The sequence below is a fragment of the Stylophora pistillata genome, chromosome 2 (genome assembly GCF_964205215.1).
Source record: "Stylophora pistillata chromosome 2, jaStyPist1.2, whole genome shotgun sequence".
Lineage (NCBI taxonomy): Eukaryota > Metazoa > Cnidaria > Anthozoa > Scleractinia > Pocilloporidae > Stylophora > Stylophora pistillata.
The window spans coordinates 40,549,675-40,568,086 of NC_142520.1; the positions used below are offsets into that span (position 1 = coordinate 40,549,675).

The following is an 18,412-nucleotide window of genomic DNA, read 5'->3' on the forward strand; positions in this document are numbered from 1 at the left end:
TTAGCTGCTGTCCAGTGATACAGCTAAGCACACTTCCGCTAAATTCAAAATGGCGAACAAAGTGGAGGGAAAAACAAATGTACAATTTGTATGTCTTTTTGCCCAAGAACACGTGGATTTTAGAATATCGGTAGGTAGAAGAAAGGTTGTTTCATCTGGGGGTATACCTAGGCATTCAATTTTGTAGTTATCTGTTTAATTCAGGAAAAGCACAAGCGCAATTAACGATAGCCCTAGAGGAAGGCTGCAGGACTTCCATTGGGATGTACTGTTAGGCGCCTGCTGAAAGAACACAGAGGCGGCGAGATATAATTATCATATTTATACTTATGAGCCTCTGACGAGGTGATATTGGCTGGGATGCTAAAGCAATGAGAGAACTTATTCTTTGAACAAGAAAATTTGCGGTAGATTTGTGAGCTTTGTCAGGATGGCCTTACTTCTTATTCCAACCATATGTGTAATGTTCCTGCTATGATTCGATTTTTCTCCTGATTTAACTTTTTGAAACCTGTCTGATTGTCAATTTCCTCTTTTCTCTTATTCGTTAAAATAACATGAGAATGTTTTAAAACATTTTAAACTAAGCCAAAAGTTTAAAAACAACATACAGTACTAATCTGATCAGAGGTATAATAAATAACTTATTATTTTTGAGTGGACTGGTAGCTTCAATATGTTGGGAAATTGACCATTTCATTGCCTTGCTTCACATCAGGAGTTGTTATCAGTCTCTGGTATGTTTGGTTTTGAAGTAGTTGTGGACAGAAAGGACTACAGAAAAGAAGTAAGAATCACCATAGTTAAACCTAACATCAGTATGCATATTCTCCATACTGTTCTCTATAAATTTCCTAAGGTGCTGAAAGGAGATTTTGTTTGAAAATCAAGAGCTTCTTTAGTTGGTGATCATTTCCTTAATTCTCCTGACCTTAGTGCTTGACTCAGGGGTGATATTGTAAGGAGAAATTAGGTGCTGGTCACTCTTAGGGATTAAAGGGTTAATGTGCTGTTAAACAAGGTTTCTGAAACTTTTTTTTATGATCTAAATTTTCCTCCTGTGATGTGGAATAACAGGTACACCAACCTTTGTTTTTAATTGATCTACATTGAGTTCTGGTACAATCCTTTCATAGACTGGGTGGCGTAGCTAGAGGGTTTCATGCTGAACTCTGGAATGGAAGGTCAGCATTTTAGCCCTGGGTGGATAGGATTGTTGCTAAGTGCCTGCTGCCGGCTGGATTTTTAGTCAGTGATTGCTCAATCCTTTCATAGATTGGGTGGCATAGCTAGAGGGTTTCATGCTGAACTCTGGAATGGAAGGTCAGCATTTTAGTCCTGGGTGGATAGGATTGTTGTTAAGTGCCTGCTGCCGGCTGGATTTTTAGTCAGTGATTGCTCAGCCAAGCATGATAGGCACTTCTGAGGTTACACTCTTACAATCTTTCAATATTTAACGCAGTTATCTAATTAATTAACCCTTGCATTTCTAAGATCTCACTTGTAATTCTCCTTACCATCTAACTTACAATTCTTATGATGTGAATGTGGAGAATCTGTTATCGGATCAACTAATTTTCCTCCTAATGATATTTCTCTTTATTCCCATCACTGTCTGCTTGATATTGTATTGATATTGTAAGGAGAAATTCTGTCTTGGTCAGTTATGGGAGCTAAAGGGTAAAGAAGATTAAGATGTGCATGTATGTGTGACTAACCTGAGTACAAGGGATATTACAATGCATAGATTAATAGATATTATTAAAAACTGGATCATTGGATAATCCAATTCAAGACTTTTTATTGGCTTAGCCATTATGGTATATGAGCCAATATACTTTAATCTACAAATATGGTAAGTGTATGTGTCAGCTTAAAATCAAAAGGGAGCTAAAAAATCCGGTTTCTTCTTACAATTATAATAATTTCTTGGGGGTGTTTTTAATAAAACAATTATTCCACTCGCGCTTGTTGGATATGAGATGATTATAGCCTATCATCTCATATCCAACACGCGTTCGTGGAATAATTGTTAATTAGACATTGCTTTTAAGCACTTATTTTTTGTGACTTCTCTCTGTTTCTCATGTCTGTCATTTAAGAACAGGAAGCTTACTTTAGTTAGTAGCTTTGCCTTCAAAGTGTTATGAAGCATCATTTGGGAACAAAGGGTTGTTACCAAGCTAGGTCTCTTGTTACGTGCAAAGCACCTTCTTCGAGGGCACCTCATTTGAAATTTCAGTCAGCAGCCTAATTTCTTAGGGACAATCCTGAGCAAAATTACTGTGTGGTTTTCTGTTGGGCTTGATACCCACCACCTCCCTTTTCATTGTGGTAGAAATGTAAACTAATAGACAGCCAGAGTGGAACTTAAAGAATTGGGAAAAGTGACTGTTTGATTAGAATGACACGGGTTGAACAGTCCAAGTACATCATTGTGTTTACAAGGCGTGTCAAACTTATCTTTTTGTTTATTATTATAATAGTTTTCTTATTAAATTGTTGTAGAATCCTTACCTTGAGGTTTGTCTGCCAAACGAAGACTGTGTAAAGAACCTGCTATCAAGAACAGTTTCCATTAAGTGAGTTACCTTAAAGTCATTTAAACCTTGTTATCTATTTTAAGCATTTAAAGGCCTCCCTTGAAATGAAATGTGAATGTACCAGTATTAGCTTACTGTCAGTAGTAGACACGTGTAAACTTGAAGTATGTAGATCTGTTCCAAAGCTGGGTTCGTTAATGTATAAGATCAGCCACACATAATTCTAGAGGTAATATCTTACTCTAAATAATTTGGATATATCAACAAAGTTGAAATGGTAAATTGGCCACTGTAACAATTACAAAAGCTGACGTTTCGAGCGTTAGCCCTTCGTCGGAGCAAAGGGCTAACGCTTGAAGGGCTAGCACTCGAAGGGCTAACGACGAAGGGCTAATGCTCGAAACGTCAGCTTTTGTAATCGTTACGTTGGCCAATTTACCATTTCAACTTTGTTGATATATCCAAATTATTTCGTTACCCCCACTGACGCAGCCCCAAACAGTTTCTTTAGAGACCATCAGCCTTTACTCTAAATATGCCTATAATCTTTCAATCCCATACTGTTTACAGGGATTTCATTAGTTTTGCAAGTAGGTGTACATTAGGAAGTAAGTAGTTCAGTGGCAATCAAGGCAGATTTTGTCACCAGTCTTTCTCTTCTGTCTGTTCAACATGGCGCACAGTGAACCGATCGTGTTGTTGATTGAATTGTTAGAACTTGTCACAAAAATCATCCAATAACCAAAAAGGAGACAAAATATCAACAAAAAACACTTTTATTGATGACTGCCTTTACAATATATTGAATATTTTCCAAAAAACATGTTAAAATCGGGAGATGATATGGCCATGGTAGCCAGCTTAGTTGTAGAGAGTAGCTGCAGGAATTTGCCTGTTGCTGGTGTCTAATGAAATCCCCATATTTATGCATTTGGAAAAAAATGCAACCCTGCTGGTTGGTTTAGAAACCTTGGGGAATTTATAAGCTTTAAGATTAAATATGCTTTAAATGCAGACTTCAGTTATGCTTTGCATCTTCATGTTTACTGAGCTGTACACATTTGTCAGGTATATATATTGTACAGTTTGGACAATAACCAATTAGGAGGTTAATCTCTTGGTGTTTGTCATTCCATCCAATACTTGTTCCAGACCTGTTAGCATTCTCTATAACTGTGCTTAATCTATATTTAGGTCTGTTTATGAATTGTGGGGACAAGGAGAAAATTTAACAGCATTAAAAGATAACATTCTCCAATATCCACCTGATAAAATGGTAAATGCTTTTGCTGCTATTTTTGTTGTTGTTGTTGTTAAGTTAATCACTCTACAGATATCAGTTTCTGATAGCAAGAAATAAATTTCTGGGTACCTTATTACATGTACATGAAATGTTCCAGACGGGTTAATTTTGCAATTTTTAGGTGGATAGATTTTGCGACACTGAAATTCGACACTGAAAGTTTGTATTTTGAGTCACCTTAATTTTGTGTTTTTGATTAAGACACAGCTAACTTTTAAAATGTCCTTTAATTTAATAAAACAACTTTATCCAAATGAACAATAACGTCAAAATTATAAAAATCGCAAGAGCAGTATTAACTGTCAACAGTAACAGTAGAACAGTTCTCACAATATCCGCAAGCAGTTCATGGTTGCTATTTTACGTCATGTCTTGTTTGGGACACTTTTTGTTAATGTCACTTTAGTTTTGCAATTTTTTTGGAATTAATGTGTTTATCAATTCCACGTTGCGGACGTGACATTCAGAGGCAAAATTTGGGTATTAAATGTCTCCTAAAGCCAGATCCACTCTATTTGAATTGAAATTAGTCATGTCATAAAATTACCCGTGAAGTACCTTTTATTTTGCCAGAAAACATTTTGACTATCCCTTAGAGATCCAGAGAAAATAATTTTTCAAAGTGTGTTGCGGATGTGACTCCTAAAACAACCATTGATTTGAATTGCTTTTGGTTACTTCAAATTTCCTGTGAATTGAAAACCTTTTAAAAAAACTGCATATACTAACTAAATGCAAAAGTAACTGTACTTCATAAATCTGAAAAGATATTATAGAAATTACTTGTTACCATGAATTTATTAACAAAAATGTTGTGTTGCGGACGAGACCAAAATTTGTTGCAGACGTGACATTTTGGGGATGTTCAGGAAAGAGCTTTTCATTCACCCCTAATAACATTCAGAGTAATATGCCACTGAAGTAAAAATGCTATTTTTATTGCTTTTATCTGTAAATTGGGAAATAAATAACAAATAGTATATATAAAGAATAAAGATGTTGTGTTGTGGACATGACCAAAATTTGTTGTGGAGGTGCCATTTTGGGGATGTTCAAGAAAGAGCTTTTCATTCACCACCAATAACGTTCAGAGTAATGCCACTGAAGTAAAAATGCTGTTTTTATTGCTTTTATCTGTAAATTGGGAAATAAATAACAAATAAAATATAAAAACTTTGATGATCTAGGTCATTTTGTAGGTCAAAGGGCATTTATATATTTTTGGAAAATTGTAAAAAAGTGATAGCTTTACATATATCATAATATGTCTATAATTATCATTTGCTGTCATTAAATATCAACATATCTTCTCATGTTTGAAAATTCTATGAGGTTTTCTGGGTTTTTACAAATGTGTCATGTCCGCAACGGTCACGTCCGCAACGCAATATCTCTTAAATAGTTGACAAATTTGAGCAAGCTGGGGTGTCAAAATTATCATAATACTTAACAATAAGAGCAACATAAATAAGACCTGAAACAGTTGAGAACCTACATAGAAATTAAATAAATGTTGCTCTGAATCATACCCTGAAGGTCACGTCCGCAACACTTTTTATGTCTTTGTATGTCTGAGACATTAAATGTTTGAGAATTTTTTTCTTTTTGCATTGAAAGGCTCATCCTAGTGGGTAGTTAAGATCTCAAAATCTGATACATGGCAGTCAATTTCTTTGAGATATAGCAATTTAGATATTGGTATGTAAAATGGCTTATTCGGTTAATAAAAACCCTAAAAAACAATGGCATCACACAACCTGGGCGTGTCCACTGCTGCCAATCTAGATTTGGATTCTTATAGAACTATGTATAAGCTTTCATTAAAAGTAAGTTTGGCTCTCATATTTTGAATTTGAAAATCTGTCAAATTTTCATGTCTCATGTGGAATAGCCCTGTTGCAAAAATCTCATGTAATCTGTATCAGAAGCTGATCTACTAAATGATTTCTTTCATTTTTGTCTTCCAGAACACTTTCACATCCAGTGACAAATCCTTTAAAATTAGCATTGAGTCCTTTAATAAAAAGTTGTCTATAAGTCAACAGAGGGAGTTTATTGATGTGAGTAAATGTCTATCATTTTCAAATTTATGTTTCAAATCCAGAACAACTTCAACCTGATTATAAGCCTGAAAAAGGACTTATTTTAACAGATGTTTACCTTGTATGGTGTATGGTTTTCTCTATATACTAAAACTTATGTCTTAAACTCAGGAAATTTAGACAATTTTTAACTTGATCATAAACCTGAAAAATAACTTATTACAGTTGTTCTTTGCCTCATATAGCTTGTGGTTCTCTTTATTTATATACTCATGTACGTGTACTGCTCCGAGATTTTTCTGAAGTTGATTGTAAGGGTAACACAGTAATTGGTGAACCAGTTGTTTGTGTAAGTCCCTCCCTATTCGCTTATCCACCTCCCCCCCCCTTCCATGGAAAAAATAATTTTGCTCGCATCTTGACCAGGGTACTGTTGTTATCAGTATTTGACCCACTAGAGCATTTTTGTTGTAGGTATTGTTATGATGTCAAAATGGTTTGTCTAATTTGTTGATTGGATTCAAATTCAGTTTGATAATTTTTTGTGTTCAAATGTTCGTAAATTATGTGCCATAGTGCATATGGTCTATGCTGTTGTTACTGTTTGTGGTTGTTTGTTTGTTTTGTTTTTTTATCTAATCACATTATTTAGTATTTAAGCCAATTGAGCAAAAGCACACCTTGTTATCCACAGCAATTCCAATTCCTTCCTTTTCAAGGCTGTGTCAATCTGACAGCACCTGATAATCTGTTTGCACTGCTGTTGGACTATGGAGATGACCCCAATGAAGCCCCTCCAATTCCTCAGAGGTTGTTCTTTGGTCGCTTGGTAAGGATACAAAAACTTCATAATAATCCAATTTTATAGTGGCACACTATATGGTTTCTTGTGAGGGGAATAATGACTTTAAATTCATATATATATATATAATTGCGCATGCTCGCTACTTTAAACTGGTTTGAGCACTCTGGCATGGCTTAGACGATACCACAAAGGTTGGGTCGTTTGGGGTGACTGTTTCGGTTCTCCCCCATTCTAGCATAAGCACTGCACTGATGAGGCCAAGAAGGCCGAAACAGTACTGTCAGCAGTTAGTTATATATATATATATATATTTTTTTGTGTGTGTGTGTGGAAACGAGATTCAATGAAAGATGTTTTTATTGTCTGTAGGTTGGGCATGGTCAGCGTCACCTTTTCAAACAGTATTCACTCAAGACGAGGCGTTTTATTGGTAACACTTCCATGGATCCACAGCTGTCATTCCTGATGGCCAATCAGGGACAGGTATATCAACATCAACATTTTTCAATGGCTTGAATTGTCCTCAACAGAATCTGGTCGCTGTGATTACGCGAATGGGTTTAGTTATGGTAAATTTGCGCACCACCAGAAAAATTGCGCTACTGTAAACAAATTTTCTTTGTAAAATCGAACATTTTCGCGCTCTCTTTTAGCAAAAGTACGCGAACTAAACCGCGGACAGTTGCTCAAATTTTTAGGGCAAATTTCTCTGAAAACTCGCGACAGCAAAGAATGAAATCTTTCCATTTCGCTTCTGTTACTTTTGCACAATGCTGTATTTCACGTATTATAAATTATAGGTGGATGAAAGTTTCTCTGCGAGCAAGCGAGTAGCAACACTGCAAGTTGCTTCATGGTAATGAAACTGGGATAAGCCTCACGAGAAGGAACCTTCTGGTTCGTGAATTTACTAACTTTACCTTTTTTGACGTGTAGAGAAACATGTTTTGAAGTTTTTTTATTTATTTAATAGCCCATTTCCGAATTACCCTTGGCCTCATTTTCAAAACGAGTCCTGGTGCTCATCCTTTCATATGATAATAAGTTTTCATTCACATGCAAATTAAACTCATTTTCACAAGAATGGTTGAGCACCAGGCCTCGTTTTGAAAATGAGGCCAAGGGTAATTCGGAAATGGGCTATTGTTTGTGATGTTTTAAGGTCCGTTCAGGCAGCCTCGTCTTTGATCCCTTCGTTGGAACAGGTGAGCAACCGCATTGGTTTTTCTTGTGTTGTTGTATTTTGTGTTGTTTGATTTTTTTTACTTAAGCATGTAAATATTGTCTTGGGTTTCAAAATGATTAACCACCAGGAATACCTTATACTTGTATGAAAACAGTTATGTAATGATGTTCACGGAAAATAACAACTCCTTGTACAGAAGTTGTAATTCTACGAAAGCTTTGTCTCTTCCAGGTAGTGTTCTTGTGGCCTGCGCCCATTTTGGTGCCCATGTGATAGGAAGTGACATAGATTATACACTGCTTCACGGGAGAGGTACTCGATATGTAATTTTTCGCTAAAATCCGAACGCTTTGTCCACGCTACTCCTGTCAGAGATATTCGAAAACATTTCTTTTTAAACCGCTCATCGAAATGTTTAACTTGAAATCGTCGCCTTGGGTGTCCTAGTATGGTATGAAAACAAATTTGGCGTCTTTTCTCTCTTTTTTTGGGAGGGGAGGGGAGGGTGAGGGGGACGTGGCAATTTTGTGATGTATCGAAACGTTTTTGTCGCCATTAATTATTACGTTTTCAAATTTATCTGGCTAATTGTACAGGGAAAAACCATATAATTTTCCGCAACGCACGGCTTGTAATACTTTTTAAAAAAATTTAATATACAAAGTTTTGGTTTGCAAGTGTCGTAGTTCGTGTAAGTGTCGTAGTGTCATAAAAATAAAAAGGAAAAAAAACTTAGAATTTAAGATAGCTGGCACAAAGTAAAACAATGGAAGAGTACTGTTGAGTTATGTTCCTTCTCTCCTTCTGCGGTTTAGGTAGAAGTTCACGAGCCAACAGGAAAGGCCAGTGGAGAGGTAAGAAAATTATTGCTCTTTGTACCCTCCTAACTCCATTCGTAACGCTATCCACTGGAAAATCTCGATCCGGTGGATAGCGCAGTATGTTTTGTTTAAACTTATCCGCTGGATAGCAATTTATCCGTAGGCAAGGAACGTTAGCCCTTTGAACTTGTGGGCCCAGCAATTTAAGGGTATTAATCCTACCGTTCTAAAGTTTGATCATTTGACAAATTCTCTTTTTAACTTTTTAAGACATTTTAAAAGCCCTCTGCCAGTGAGAATTTTGTACAAATTTTCATCCAGAAGATGTTTGACCGATTGAACACCAAAGTCTAATGGATACACGAAAGTGAGGTCATCAAGAAGGATGATTTGATTTGAGATCTACAGAAGAATTGAAATTCATGAAAAAAAAAAAAGAACAAGTTGCATTTAAAAATGTAAATAGCTTGAGGAATTCAATTAAAGGGGCTAAAAGTAAACAAAAAGACAATCAAACAAACGAACGAAAAAAACAGACGAAAAACACTTACTCTAAGGGAAGGAAACTGGTATTGGTGTTCCATACTTTCTCATAGAGGTAATGAAAATGATATCTTTTCCTGTGTCATTCAAGTTCCCATTATACATGTATGTTCATATTATTCTTCTTCTCGGATAAGGACGAATAAACCGTACGTCCCGTCTCCTGCGTCTATTAATCAGTTAATTTGGTTAGGCAGGAGACGTTAAAGAACCCACATCAAGAGATTACTGTTATGTGGTCTGGCCTGTTTACTGGGAATTGGGGGAGGGGGCATCTGTTAAAATTCGCCTTTGTTGATTGTAAACTGCCACTGGCAGTCTGGTAAAGTCTCCCGCACGGTGTTGTAAAGCGCCTTGAACATAGGATAAGAGCGCTATAGAAATAAAAGTTATTATTATTATTGTTATTATTATTATTATTGTTATTATTATTATAATTATTATTATCATTATTATTCTCTTCAGGTCGTGATGAGAATTTTCGGGCAAACTTCGCGCAGTATGGACTCGACAGTTATTTCGTTGACATACTCATAGCTGATGCTGGGAGACTGGGACTGCGAGAAATTCCTTTGTTTGATGCAATCATAACAGACCGTAAGTAGAAAAATGAAAAACTTAAAAAGACAGCTGTTATGTTATGTTCTGTTCCCTGGGAAAGAAAATCACAATTTGTTCTGCTCTAGAAATACCGCGCTCCCTTCTCAAACAATCAGGAGCGTAACGCGCGCGTAATTCACGTGTAAATTGCGCGCAATATGGCGGATTTATGCGTGATACGCGCGTGTAATGCTGCTATTCCTGCGGCCGGTATTGTAGCGCGACTGACATCCTACTGCGCGTGCGCAACAGACAGTAAACTTTCTTGATTTGGCTTGTCTCTTTTCCGTTTGTCGTGGCTGTCTTATGTCGTTGATAAGTTTGTGCTTGCATTTTGTTTCTTTTAAATTGCTATAGCACCTTATGGAATCCGAGAAGGCGCTCGTAAGTTAGACACAAATATGGAAAGTCAGGAGGAAAATGATAGTGCGTAAGTAAAAACATTTAAAGTGAAATAGAGGGAAGGGAGAAAGAACAAAAGAAATAAAAAATCAGGAAAAGCATAAGAAAAGGACCTTCAGGTTAGGCACACACAAAGTGATAGACATATACAGACAGCCAGCGTACGAGGCAGTCAAGGTAATCAGTTTTATCAACTGAGTTGACATTTCGAGAGTTAACTCTTCGTCATTCGCTCTGAGGAAGGGCTAACGCCCGAAACGTCAGCCTTGAAACTCTTTACGGTGGCCAATTTACTTTATCAACTCAACTGATAAAACCAAAATTGCTTTGTTACTCCCACCGACGCAGCACCGAAGTCTCTTTAGAAACCTACTCCCTTTATTACGAGTCAGTCAGTCCGACAGACACGTAGACAGAAACACAACCAACCAGCTAGCCAGCCGGCCGGTCAGCCAGCTAGTCAGACAGAGTGAGACCCATTTGGTCTGTCAGTCGGTCAGTCAGTCGGTCAGTCAGTCGGTCAGCCAGTCGGTCAGCCAGTCGGTCAGTCAGTCGGTCAGTCAGTCGGTCAGTCAATCAGTCAGTTAGTCAAACAAACAGACAGCCAAAGAGAAAAGAAAAGATAAGGCGAGTTATTTCAATTTCATGAATTTTCTTTGCACGTGTTCGTTTTCAGTGATCAGACGTCACCGTGTTCAGCGGTGCGTGGCTGTCGCCTGTCAGAAATTCTCACGGCATTACTGGATCTGGGAGCTCGATATCTTGTTCTTCATGGCCGGCTCGTCTATTGGCTTCCAATTTATCGGCCAAGGTGAATACTGTCTTCTTTTAAAATATATACTTTTTTGCTGTTTGCACTGGGAAAATTCGAATCAGCTTCCAACACGAGTTTGCGACCTTTTTTGTTCTCCCTCTATTAGTACCTCAGATCCTGTCACTCAGTTTCTAGAAGTTTGGTACCCATACCATTACTAACAGTAGCTGTCAGATTTGGCCTCTCGCGCTATGTTTTTGCATCCCACACTTCGGCCCGGGAAAACCGAGACTTTGGTCCAGCGGTTTAAATTCTTTTGTGTCTTGAGCGTAACAGCGAAGCATCTTTTCTTTGTTTTTGTTCTTTCTTACATACACTTAGTTACTCAGACGAGTTTCTGCCCAGTCACCCTTGCCTCAGACTTGTAGCGAACAGTGAGCAGTGTTTATCAAGACACGTATCTCGGCGACTGATCACCATGGAAAAGATCAAAGAGCACACGGTAAGAGGTCTCGTAAAATGAACAGGAAAGCCAGAACATGTTTCTTTTTCAAGAAGCTACAAGTACATGTATACATGTACAGACTTTTCCCTTTGGAAGTATTCCTATGAATTTGTTGAAGCATTTGCTGTATTACGTTTTTGTAAAAAAAAAAAACAAAAACAAAAACAAAAAATCCTACAACTGTAAGTCTGTTCGAGGGGCAAGTGGCACATTTCTATTGCAGATTGAACCGGTTTCCATAGAACTCAAGCTTGACGCCCTAACATCGGTATGCATATTCTCCTTGCTCTTCTCTATACATTTCCTAAGGTGCTGACCAGGAGAATTTGCGTAATAATCAAGAGCTTCAAGGGCTCTACAACGCTCTAACATCAGTATGCATATTCTCCATACTGTTTTCTATGCATTTCCGAGGTTGCTGACAAGGAGAGTTTGCTCACTGTAATTTACAGTAGAAAGCCGTCTGTTCGAAGGGTGCCAAATACATGAATGAAAGGCAACTTAAAGTTTTGAAACAAAATTGAAAAACAAAACAAAACAAAACAAAGAGAGATAAAGAAATATATATGCAACTTTTTCACTGCCAAACTTACTTGTTAAGCAAACTTCTAAAAGTTTACGCTGATAAGGAAAATTGTCTTTGAAGTTTTTATATCAGATAGAACATAAGCACTCCTCTGTTGCAGGTGGGAGGTCAAAACATGTCCGTGGTACATCAAAAGTTCTTGGAATCGTGTGATAACTTTAGGGATAACTACTTCAGCCAGCAAAGCACGTAACCATTGAAATGGTGTATCATGACATCGAGGCACACCATGTGCTCTTCACGTGATTCACCGTAACGTAATCGTGTGTGGCTGAATAATGGCGGTATTAGCGATGGTGTTTGAAAGTGATGAACGGAAGCGGCTAGATGCATTTTTGTCTTCAAGGGACTCTACAATGCTCATGGTTTCGAAAGTATCGAAAGTCGACTTCAAGAGGTTCGATTCTTACATGTTGCAATATTCTTTGCAATCTGTTATCTGTTGAAAATCTCAGAGGTTAGAAAAAATAACTTTAGATCTGTTACATCAAGTTTCATTTTACATCAGGAGCTGTTTATGGTCACGTGTTCTAGCGAAATGAAGCACATACATGCTGTGCTACTGACATCGTCTCAGTCGACAGAAAGAAAAACAAACAAACAGAAGAAAAAAACACGCTATAAAAAGTGCGAAATATCCCATTAGTAACATTAGAGCAAAAAACAAACAAACAATCAAAAACACTCTTTTGAGAAGGTCGCGTCCTTGTATCTGTCAATCTTTTAAAATACGTGTTTTGGATCACGTCATGAAAAAGCTCTTGCTTTCTATCTTACAACCCTCTTGTTTATGATTTGTAGAATCATAAGAGCCCGCGGTACAGGCTCTGTGAACTGCATGTTTAACAACAAACACGCCAAGATTCTGCGACTGATTTGCACGCTATTCGGACTACTAAATCAGTTATCTTTCAGAGTCTACCCTCTACTGATTATCGGATATGTAGTTCTCTGTTCTGAATATCACGCATTTTTTGTTGACTTGTTTGAGAGATTCTGGTATTATTTCAGGAAATCACCTCATCCTAGATCAGTTCGTCAATTGTCACAACCCTTTTGCTGGATGTATTGCAGAAGTTACATGATAAAAGCTATTACGTAACTTCAAAGTTAAAAGGGGTGAACGATACAAAATGCTAAGCTAAGAACTGTGGAACAGCTTTCAGTTGAGATCTCAATAGGCCATTTCCGAATTACCTTTGCCCACTTATTCAAAACGAGGCCTAGTAATCAACCATTTGTAAGAATGCGCTTTGTGAATGGTCTGAAAAAACTTGTCCCAGCCAATCACGCTTCGGTTACTCGCGTTTTCCCGCGCTTTTATCAAATTACTTTTTTTCGGCAATGGTGGACTTCTTATTATTTTTCTTTAACGGTTTTGATTGTCAGTTGTCATTACTGTGAAATTATTTCGACGACACTCAGTTGAAATGCGTTGTGATGTCTGAGTCCGTGTGAACATGTCTTGCCGTTGTTTCCCAAGTCTTTCTTTCACGGCATCCCTGCTGCACTGCTGCGTGCAACAGGCGCTGTCGTCACGAATTGATTCGCTCAGGTCAGCATTCAAACAAAGGCAACATACGAGTCAGCCGAGGTAGACAGACCACACAAACATATATTACAAGATTCTAGTAGGTTCTACGAAGTAGTTTGAAGTAGATCAGGTTATGCATTGGAAAAGAATTAGAACCCACTTTTCTTTGTAACACAATTTTAGTAAGAACTACAGGAAACAACAAAAGAGGTGTAAGCTAAATAATACGGATTACGGCCAGCTTTTATTCTTTATCAGTTTGAGCTCGTTGTCTCATTGATAATTAAATGTTTTTTGTACGGCCCACCGCTTTACAATGGTTTTTGAAGGAAACAATTAAGCTTACATTGATTTGAAATACATAAGGTAGGCACACTTGAAAGTTGAACTTGAAATACAATGTTACAATTTGGCTTTGTAGCTAGGATCTCGCAAACAAAGGTAACAATGTTTTCTTTGTAACTGGTATCTCCTATAAACCAAGCATGTCTTTGTTGTTCTTGCCCGGGTGAGTATTTGTTCCGGAGGCTTGCTGAGGTCGTGGTATTACTCTACTGTATTAAGTTTCTCATTTGGATAAAAGAATTTCAAAGATCGTAGGGTCACTGAGTTCAAGATATCAAGACAAAAACAAACCAAAAACGTCCCACTCAGACGACTTTGATGCATGAGTTAATTAGCCTTAATTTAAGTTTTCTTCCGTTGAAAATCCGCTTTCGATAGACACCAAACAACGCTCGAGGAAACATGAATGTTAACATCAAAGTAAGGTGTTTGTTTCCGGCAGTCTTGCGGAATATTTTGACAAGGCATGAATTTATAGGCTACAATTAAATAATCGCGACACAGCCAAATAAAACAACATGAAAATTGGACGTCTCGATGTCGCTTTGCACTTTAATCTCCTTTGTATAAGTTGGTTTTACGGATTCTTCGTCAGATTAGGAGATGTTTGCATGCTTTAGGGTTTATTCCGTTGAATTAGGTAGCGCAGGAACTGAGGAAGGAGAACCGTTTACAAGTCTGGAACTTCGAAGCCATAGCGTAACTGTCCAGGGTTCAATCGACTTTTCGCTGTTTGTTTGTTCTAGGAAGCTTGAGGTTCGCTTCTTTTTCATTGTATACATTTCGATTTGATCTTCCAATTCGATTACTCGATTCTCGAGTTCAGATTCCAAGTTTTCGTTTTCTTGAGCTCGTGCAATGGCCAGTTGCACTTTGCTCTCTAAACGTTCCATTTGAAGCTTCCGTGTTGCGCGTAATTTTCTTGATTGTTGTAAGACTTCAACACGTTCTCTTAAAGCCGCTAATTCTTCCTGTAATGATATAGCAGTGGTTTCCAATTGGATACAGCGTTCTCTAGACGTCTTCGTTCGCATACGCAATTCGTGTTCTCTTTTGGCGCACGTTATACACTTTCTCTCGGCGATTTTAGTTCTCTCTTTAATTGTCGCAATTGTGGTATCGATTTCGCTCACATCTTTACTACCACGAGTATCCATACTTACTGCAACTCGTGTGTTCGTTATTTCTTCGAGGAATCTATTAAAGGCATCCCATTTCCTTTGAACAATAGAGATGAGAGATTCTACTTTTTCTAGTTGCGACTCCCTTTTTGAAATTAACGCTTCCACTCTTGCCTTCGTTCTCCTGGTGCTATTAAAGCTTTCTTGTACAAGTTGAAGACTTTCTTTCGCTTTTCCACTCCTTTTTTCCGCGTCCTGTATCTTGCTTTTGAAAGTAGCTATTTTCTTACGGACCATGTCTGCCCCTTTTAAATCCAAGGCCATACTTTCTATTCACTCTTCTTATGCTGTTTTGAAGTGTTTGTGTTTCACCGCTATCTTCGTTACCACTCTCCTTAGGAAGTAAAATCGGTTAATTTCCTCTGAGGCTAAGCTATCTTTGCGTGCTTTAAGGCAACGTCTTCCTTTAGGGACAACATTATGTCAGCTGCACTTTACTTCATTACCTTGCCAAAGGATTAGACAGTTAATGACATGGGTTGAGCTATCAAAACCTTTCCACTTGATAATTGTCATTTTCCAATGGCACGTGACTGATATGGAAAGTAATCGTTTTGCAATTGAGATACCTCTAGTCCTAGATTTTCCCAATAATGCAACAAAGATGTTTGTTATACTGAGGAAATTACCCTTAAAAGCCTGTTGCTTCGTTTGAATCTGCAGTTTTTTCTTCTAGCAAAACCAAATCTTGGATTTTATTGTCTTTGTGGGGGCCAGGGTTATGGGACACGGTCATCAGGTTATGTTTGTGTACGTATAAGATTTCACTATCAACATCAGAGTATTTGTAGAGGAATCACTGGATGTTATCTCCTCGATTGCGTCTGAGAATGATCAAAATACCAGACAACATGCGGTGCATATTGATTTCCGTGCTTTTCCAGCAGGACCACGCTGAAGATTTGAATGGGCAAAGATAACCAATAGTCACCTCTCGAGCTCAGTGCAATGGCTCAAATATGATGTAGCGTACTATCAATTCTGCGCCGTGGTACCACCTATGTATCGTACTTCTCTTGGTAAGCATGGTAATAACTTCAAGATCGGTATGAAGGGAGGGACACCGCAATCTTCCCTTCCCCCCCGCTCTTCCTGGGCATCTCTTAAGGTTTCCCAGCTGTTGTTCGGTTCCCACTGATAATACTGGAAAGGGAAAGGCACTACAAGAGTCTTTTCCCCTCTGACTCCCTTAAGTGACCAAGACAGAATTTCTCCTTACCTTATCGATACAATATCAAGCAGACAAGTAGTGGGAATAAAGAAAAATATCATTAAGGGGATTATTTGTGGATCCAATACCAAATTCTCCACACTAACATCATCATAATTGTATAGCAGACAGAGAGGAGAATTACTAATAAGATACCTGGAGTGAAGGGGTTAATCATTAGTCGAACACGTGACGGATTTGTGCGGGCAAAGTATTGTAGCAGTAACCGCAGGCACAGCAGACATTGAGACCACCTCTCGGTATAAATGATTGCCACTCTGGAGTGGCAATCAAATGGAGTAGAGCGAGGGTGAAGAATGAGAAGAAGTAGAAAAAAAAAAAAAAAAGACGAAAGATAGAAGACTTGTATGATGCACGATCCTCGCAGTAGAGAGCGCTATTTATGCAATAGCGAAAATCAGGTCTGATTTTCGCTATTGCATAGATAGCGCTCTCTACTGCGAGGATCGTGCATCATACGTATCTATTAGCGCAGTTCAAAATATATGAACTTCATATATTCATCGTATCTGATTTATCATCACGGGTTTATTACGAATCAACTTAACGGCCTGCTACCAGTTGGCTTGTTAGCTCAATTGGTAAGAGCGCTGCACTAGTATCGTAGAGGTCAGTGGTTGGAATCCCGTACAGGCCTGATTTTTTTTTTTTTTTCAGGTCTAATTTTCACTATTGCATAAATAGCGCTCTCTACTGCGAGGATCGTGCATCATACGTATACCGCAGTTCAAAATATATGAACTTCATTTATTCATCGTATCTGATGGAAGACTTGGTTAAGTTCCTTATTATTTTTTCGCGAATAAAGTTCCTTTTTTTATTTTATTTATTTTTTTTTCGTGGATCAACCCGAGAAACTTGTTAATGAATATAACACGTTTTTGGGCGGTAATGATGACAAAATGCGTTTCATTCCTTTTCTTTTGTTAATGCCTCTCCTGTCATCGAACGTCTATCATCGTAACTAGTATTTACGTGCGGTCTGCGGTTTTTTTTTTCTTTTATGTCGGCAGAAATATTTAAATTTGCGGGTCGCCTCCCTTAAAGAACCGATCAGGTTCATCGTGTACATTTTGTCCCCCGTGAATTTGTTTTGTTTCAGTTCTACAAAGGGCTTTGAAGTAATTCTCAGTGATAACCATTCCGAAGTGCAATTGGGCACTATAAAGCTTTCCCAAACCTTTTCCTGCAGTGGTATATACTGAACTCTCTAGTTAAAACCCATAATCACATGCAGAATTCTTACTTCCAACGCAGAAGAGGTCAACTGAAACCATTCCTTTATTTCATTATTTACCTTGTGCAATCAGTACCAGAAGTTAACAAAGCTGTATCACGTGCTAAATGTGTCATGAACTTGTATGAAATGTCATCGATACCAGATGTCCTGCCTGCCATGAAACCTATTCAGCATTTACAGTTTAAAAACAAAACCACGACAAAAAAAAAAAAAAAAAAAGAAAAACAGGAAAAGCTCAATAAATATTGACTTAAATAATTCAATAATAAATAATTCAATAAGTTGTGAGTTTGAAATAGACATACCTACCCCGAGCATTTAATTTTGCAATAGAGACGACTTTACTGGATGGTTTAACATAATACGCGCGGATATTTTGCAAGTTGCGTATTATTTTCCGTGTCACGAAGGGGCGAGGAAAAACACGAGCAATGAGCCAATTGTTCGCTCGTATTATACGTTAAATGATTGAATAAAGGGTTTATTATTACACCATCATTTCAATTTTAAGTTGTTTTTCTTTATTTTGCCTTGCAAAACATCAGATGAAGTACATAAGAGACGAAAACAACACGAACGAAACCATCTAAGTCATATTTGCGACCGACAAAAAATATGTCGCGCTTGAAAGTTTTTTAACTGCCTCCCGGTTAGCTTAATGGATAGAGCGCTGGACTATTGTGCGGGAGGTCGAGGGTTCGAGCCCCGGCCGGACCAACACTCAAGGTCTTAAAATAATTGAGAAGAATATGCTACCTTTCTATAACATCAAGAAATGATTAGATATTCTA

The 18,412-nt window shown here is 37.8% G+C and overlaps 2 protein-coding genes across 3 annotated transcripts; one reads left to right on the forward strand and one right to left on the reverse strand.

Moving 5' to 3' along the window:
- Positions 1 to 5: 5 nt before the first annotated feature.
- Positions 6 to 18,119, forward strand: LOC111333870 (tRNA (guanine(10)-N(2))-methyltransferase TRMT11). Of its 2 annotated transcripts, XM_022939501.2 has the most exons (15): positions 6 to 130; positions 719 to 787; positions 2,509 to 2,582; positions 3,738 to 3,819; positions 5,814 to 5,906; positions 6,583 to 6,717; positions 7,063 to 7,176; positions 7,856 to 7,898; positions 8,111 to 8,191; positions 8,695 to 8,733; positions 9,709 to 9,840; positions 10,201 to 10,273; positions 10,922 to 11,056; positions 11,381 to 11,501; positions 12,191 to 18,119. In XM_022939501.2, exons 1-15 carry the CDS (start codon positions 50 to 52, stop codon positions 12,281 to 12,283), a joined length of 1,365 nt encoding a protein of 454 aa, XP_022795236.2. In that variant the 5' UTR covers positions 6 to 49; the 3' UTR covers positions 12,284 to 18,119. The 2 variants fall into 2 exon arrangements, with proteins under 2 accessions (XP_022795236.2, XP_022795237.2); XM_022939502.2 differs by lacking the exon at positions 719 to 787 and having other exon boundaries at positions 16 to 130.
- LOC111333873 (uncharacterized) lies at positions 13,838 to 15,414 on the reverse strand. The gene has a single exon (XM_022939506.2). The coding sequence runs from the start codon at positions 15,412 to 15,414 to the stop codon at positions 14,593 to 14,595; it is 822 nt and encodes a 273-aa protein (XP_022795241.1). The 3' UTR covers positions 13,838 to 14,592.
- Positions 18,120 to 18,412: the final 293 nt, after the last annotated feature.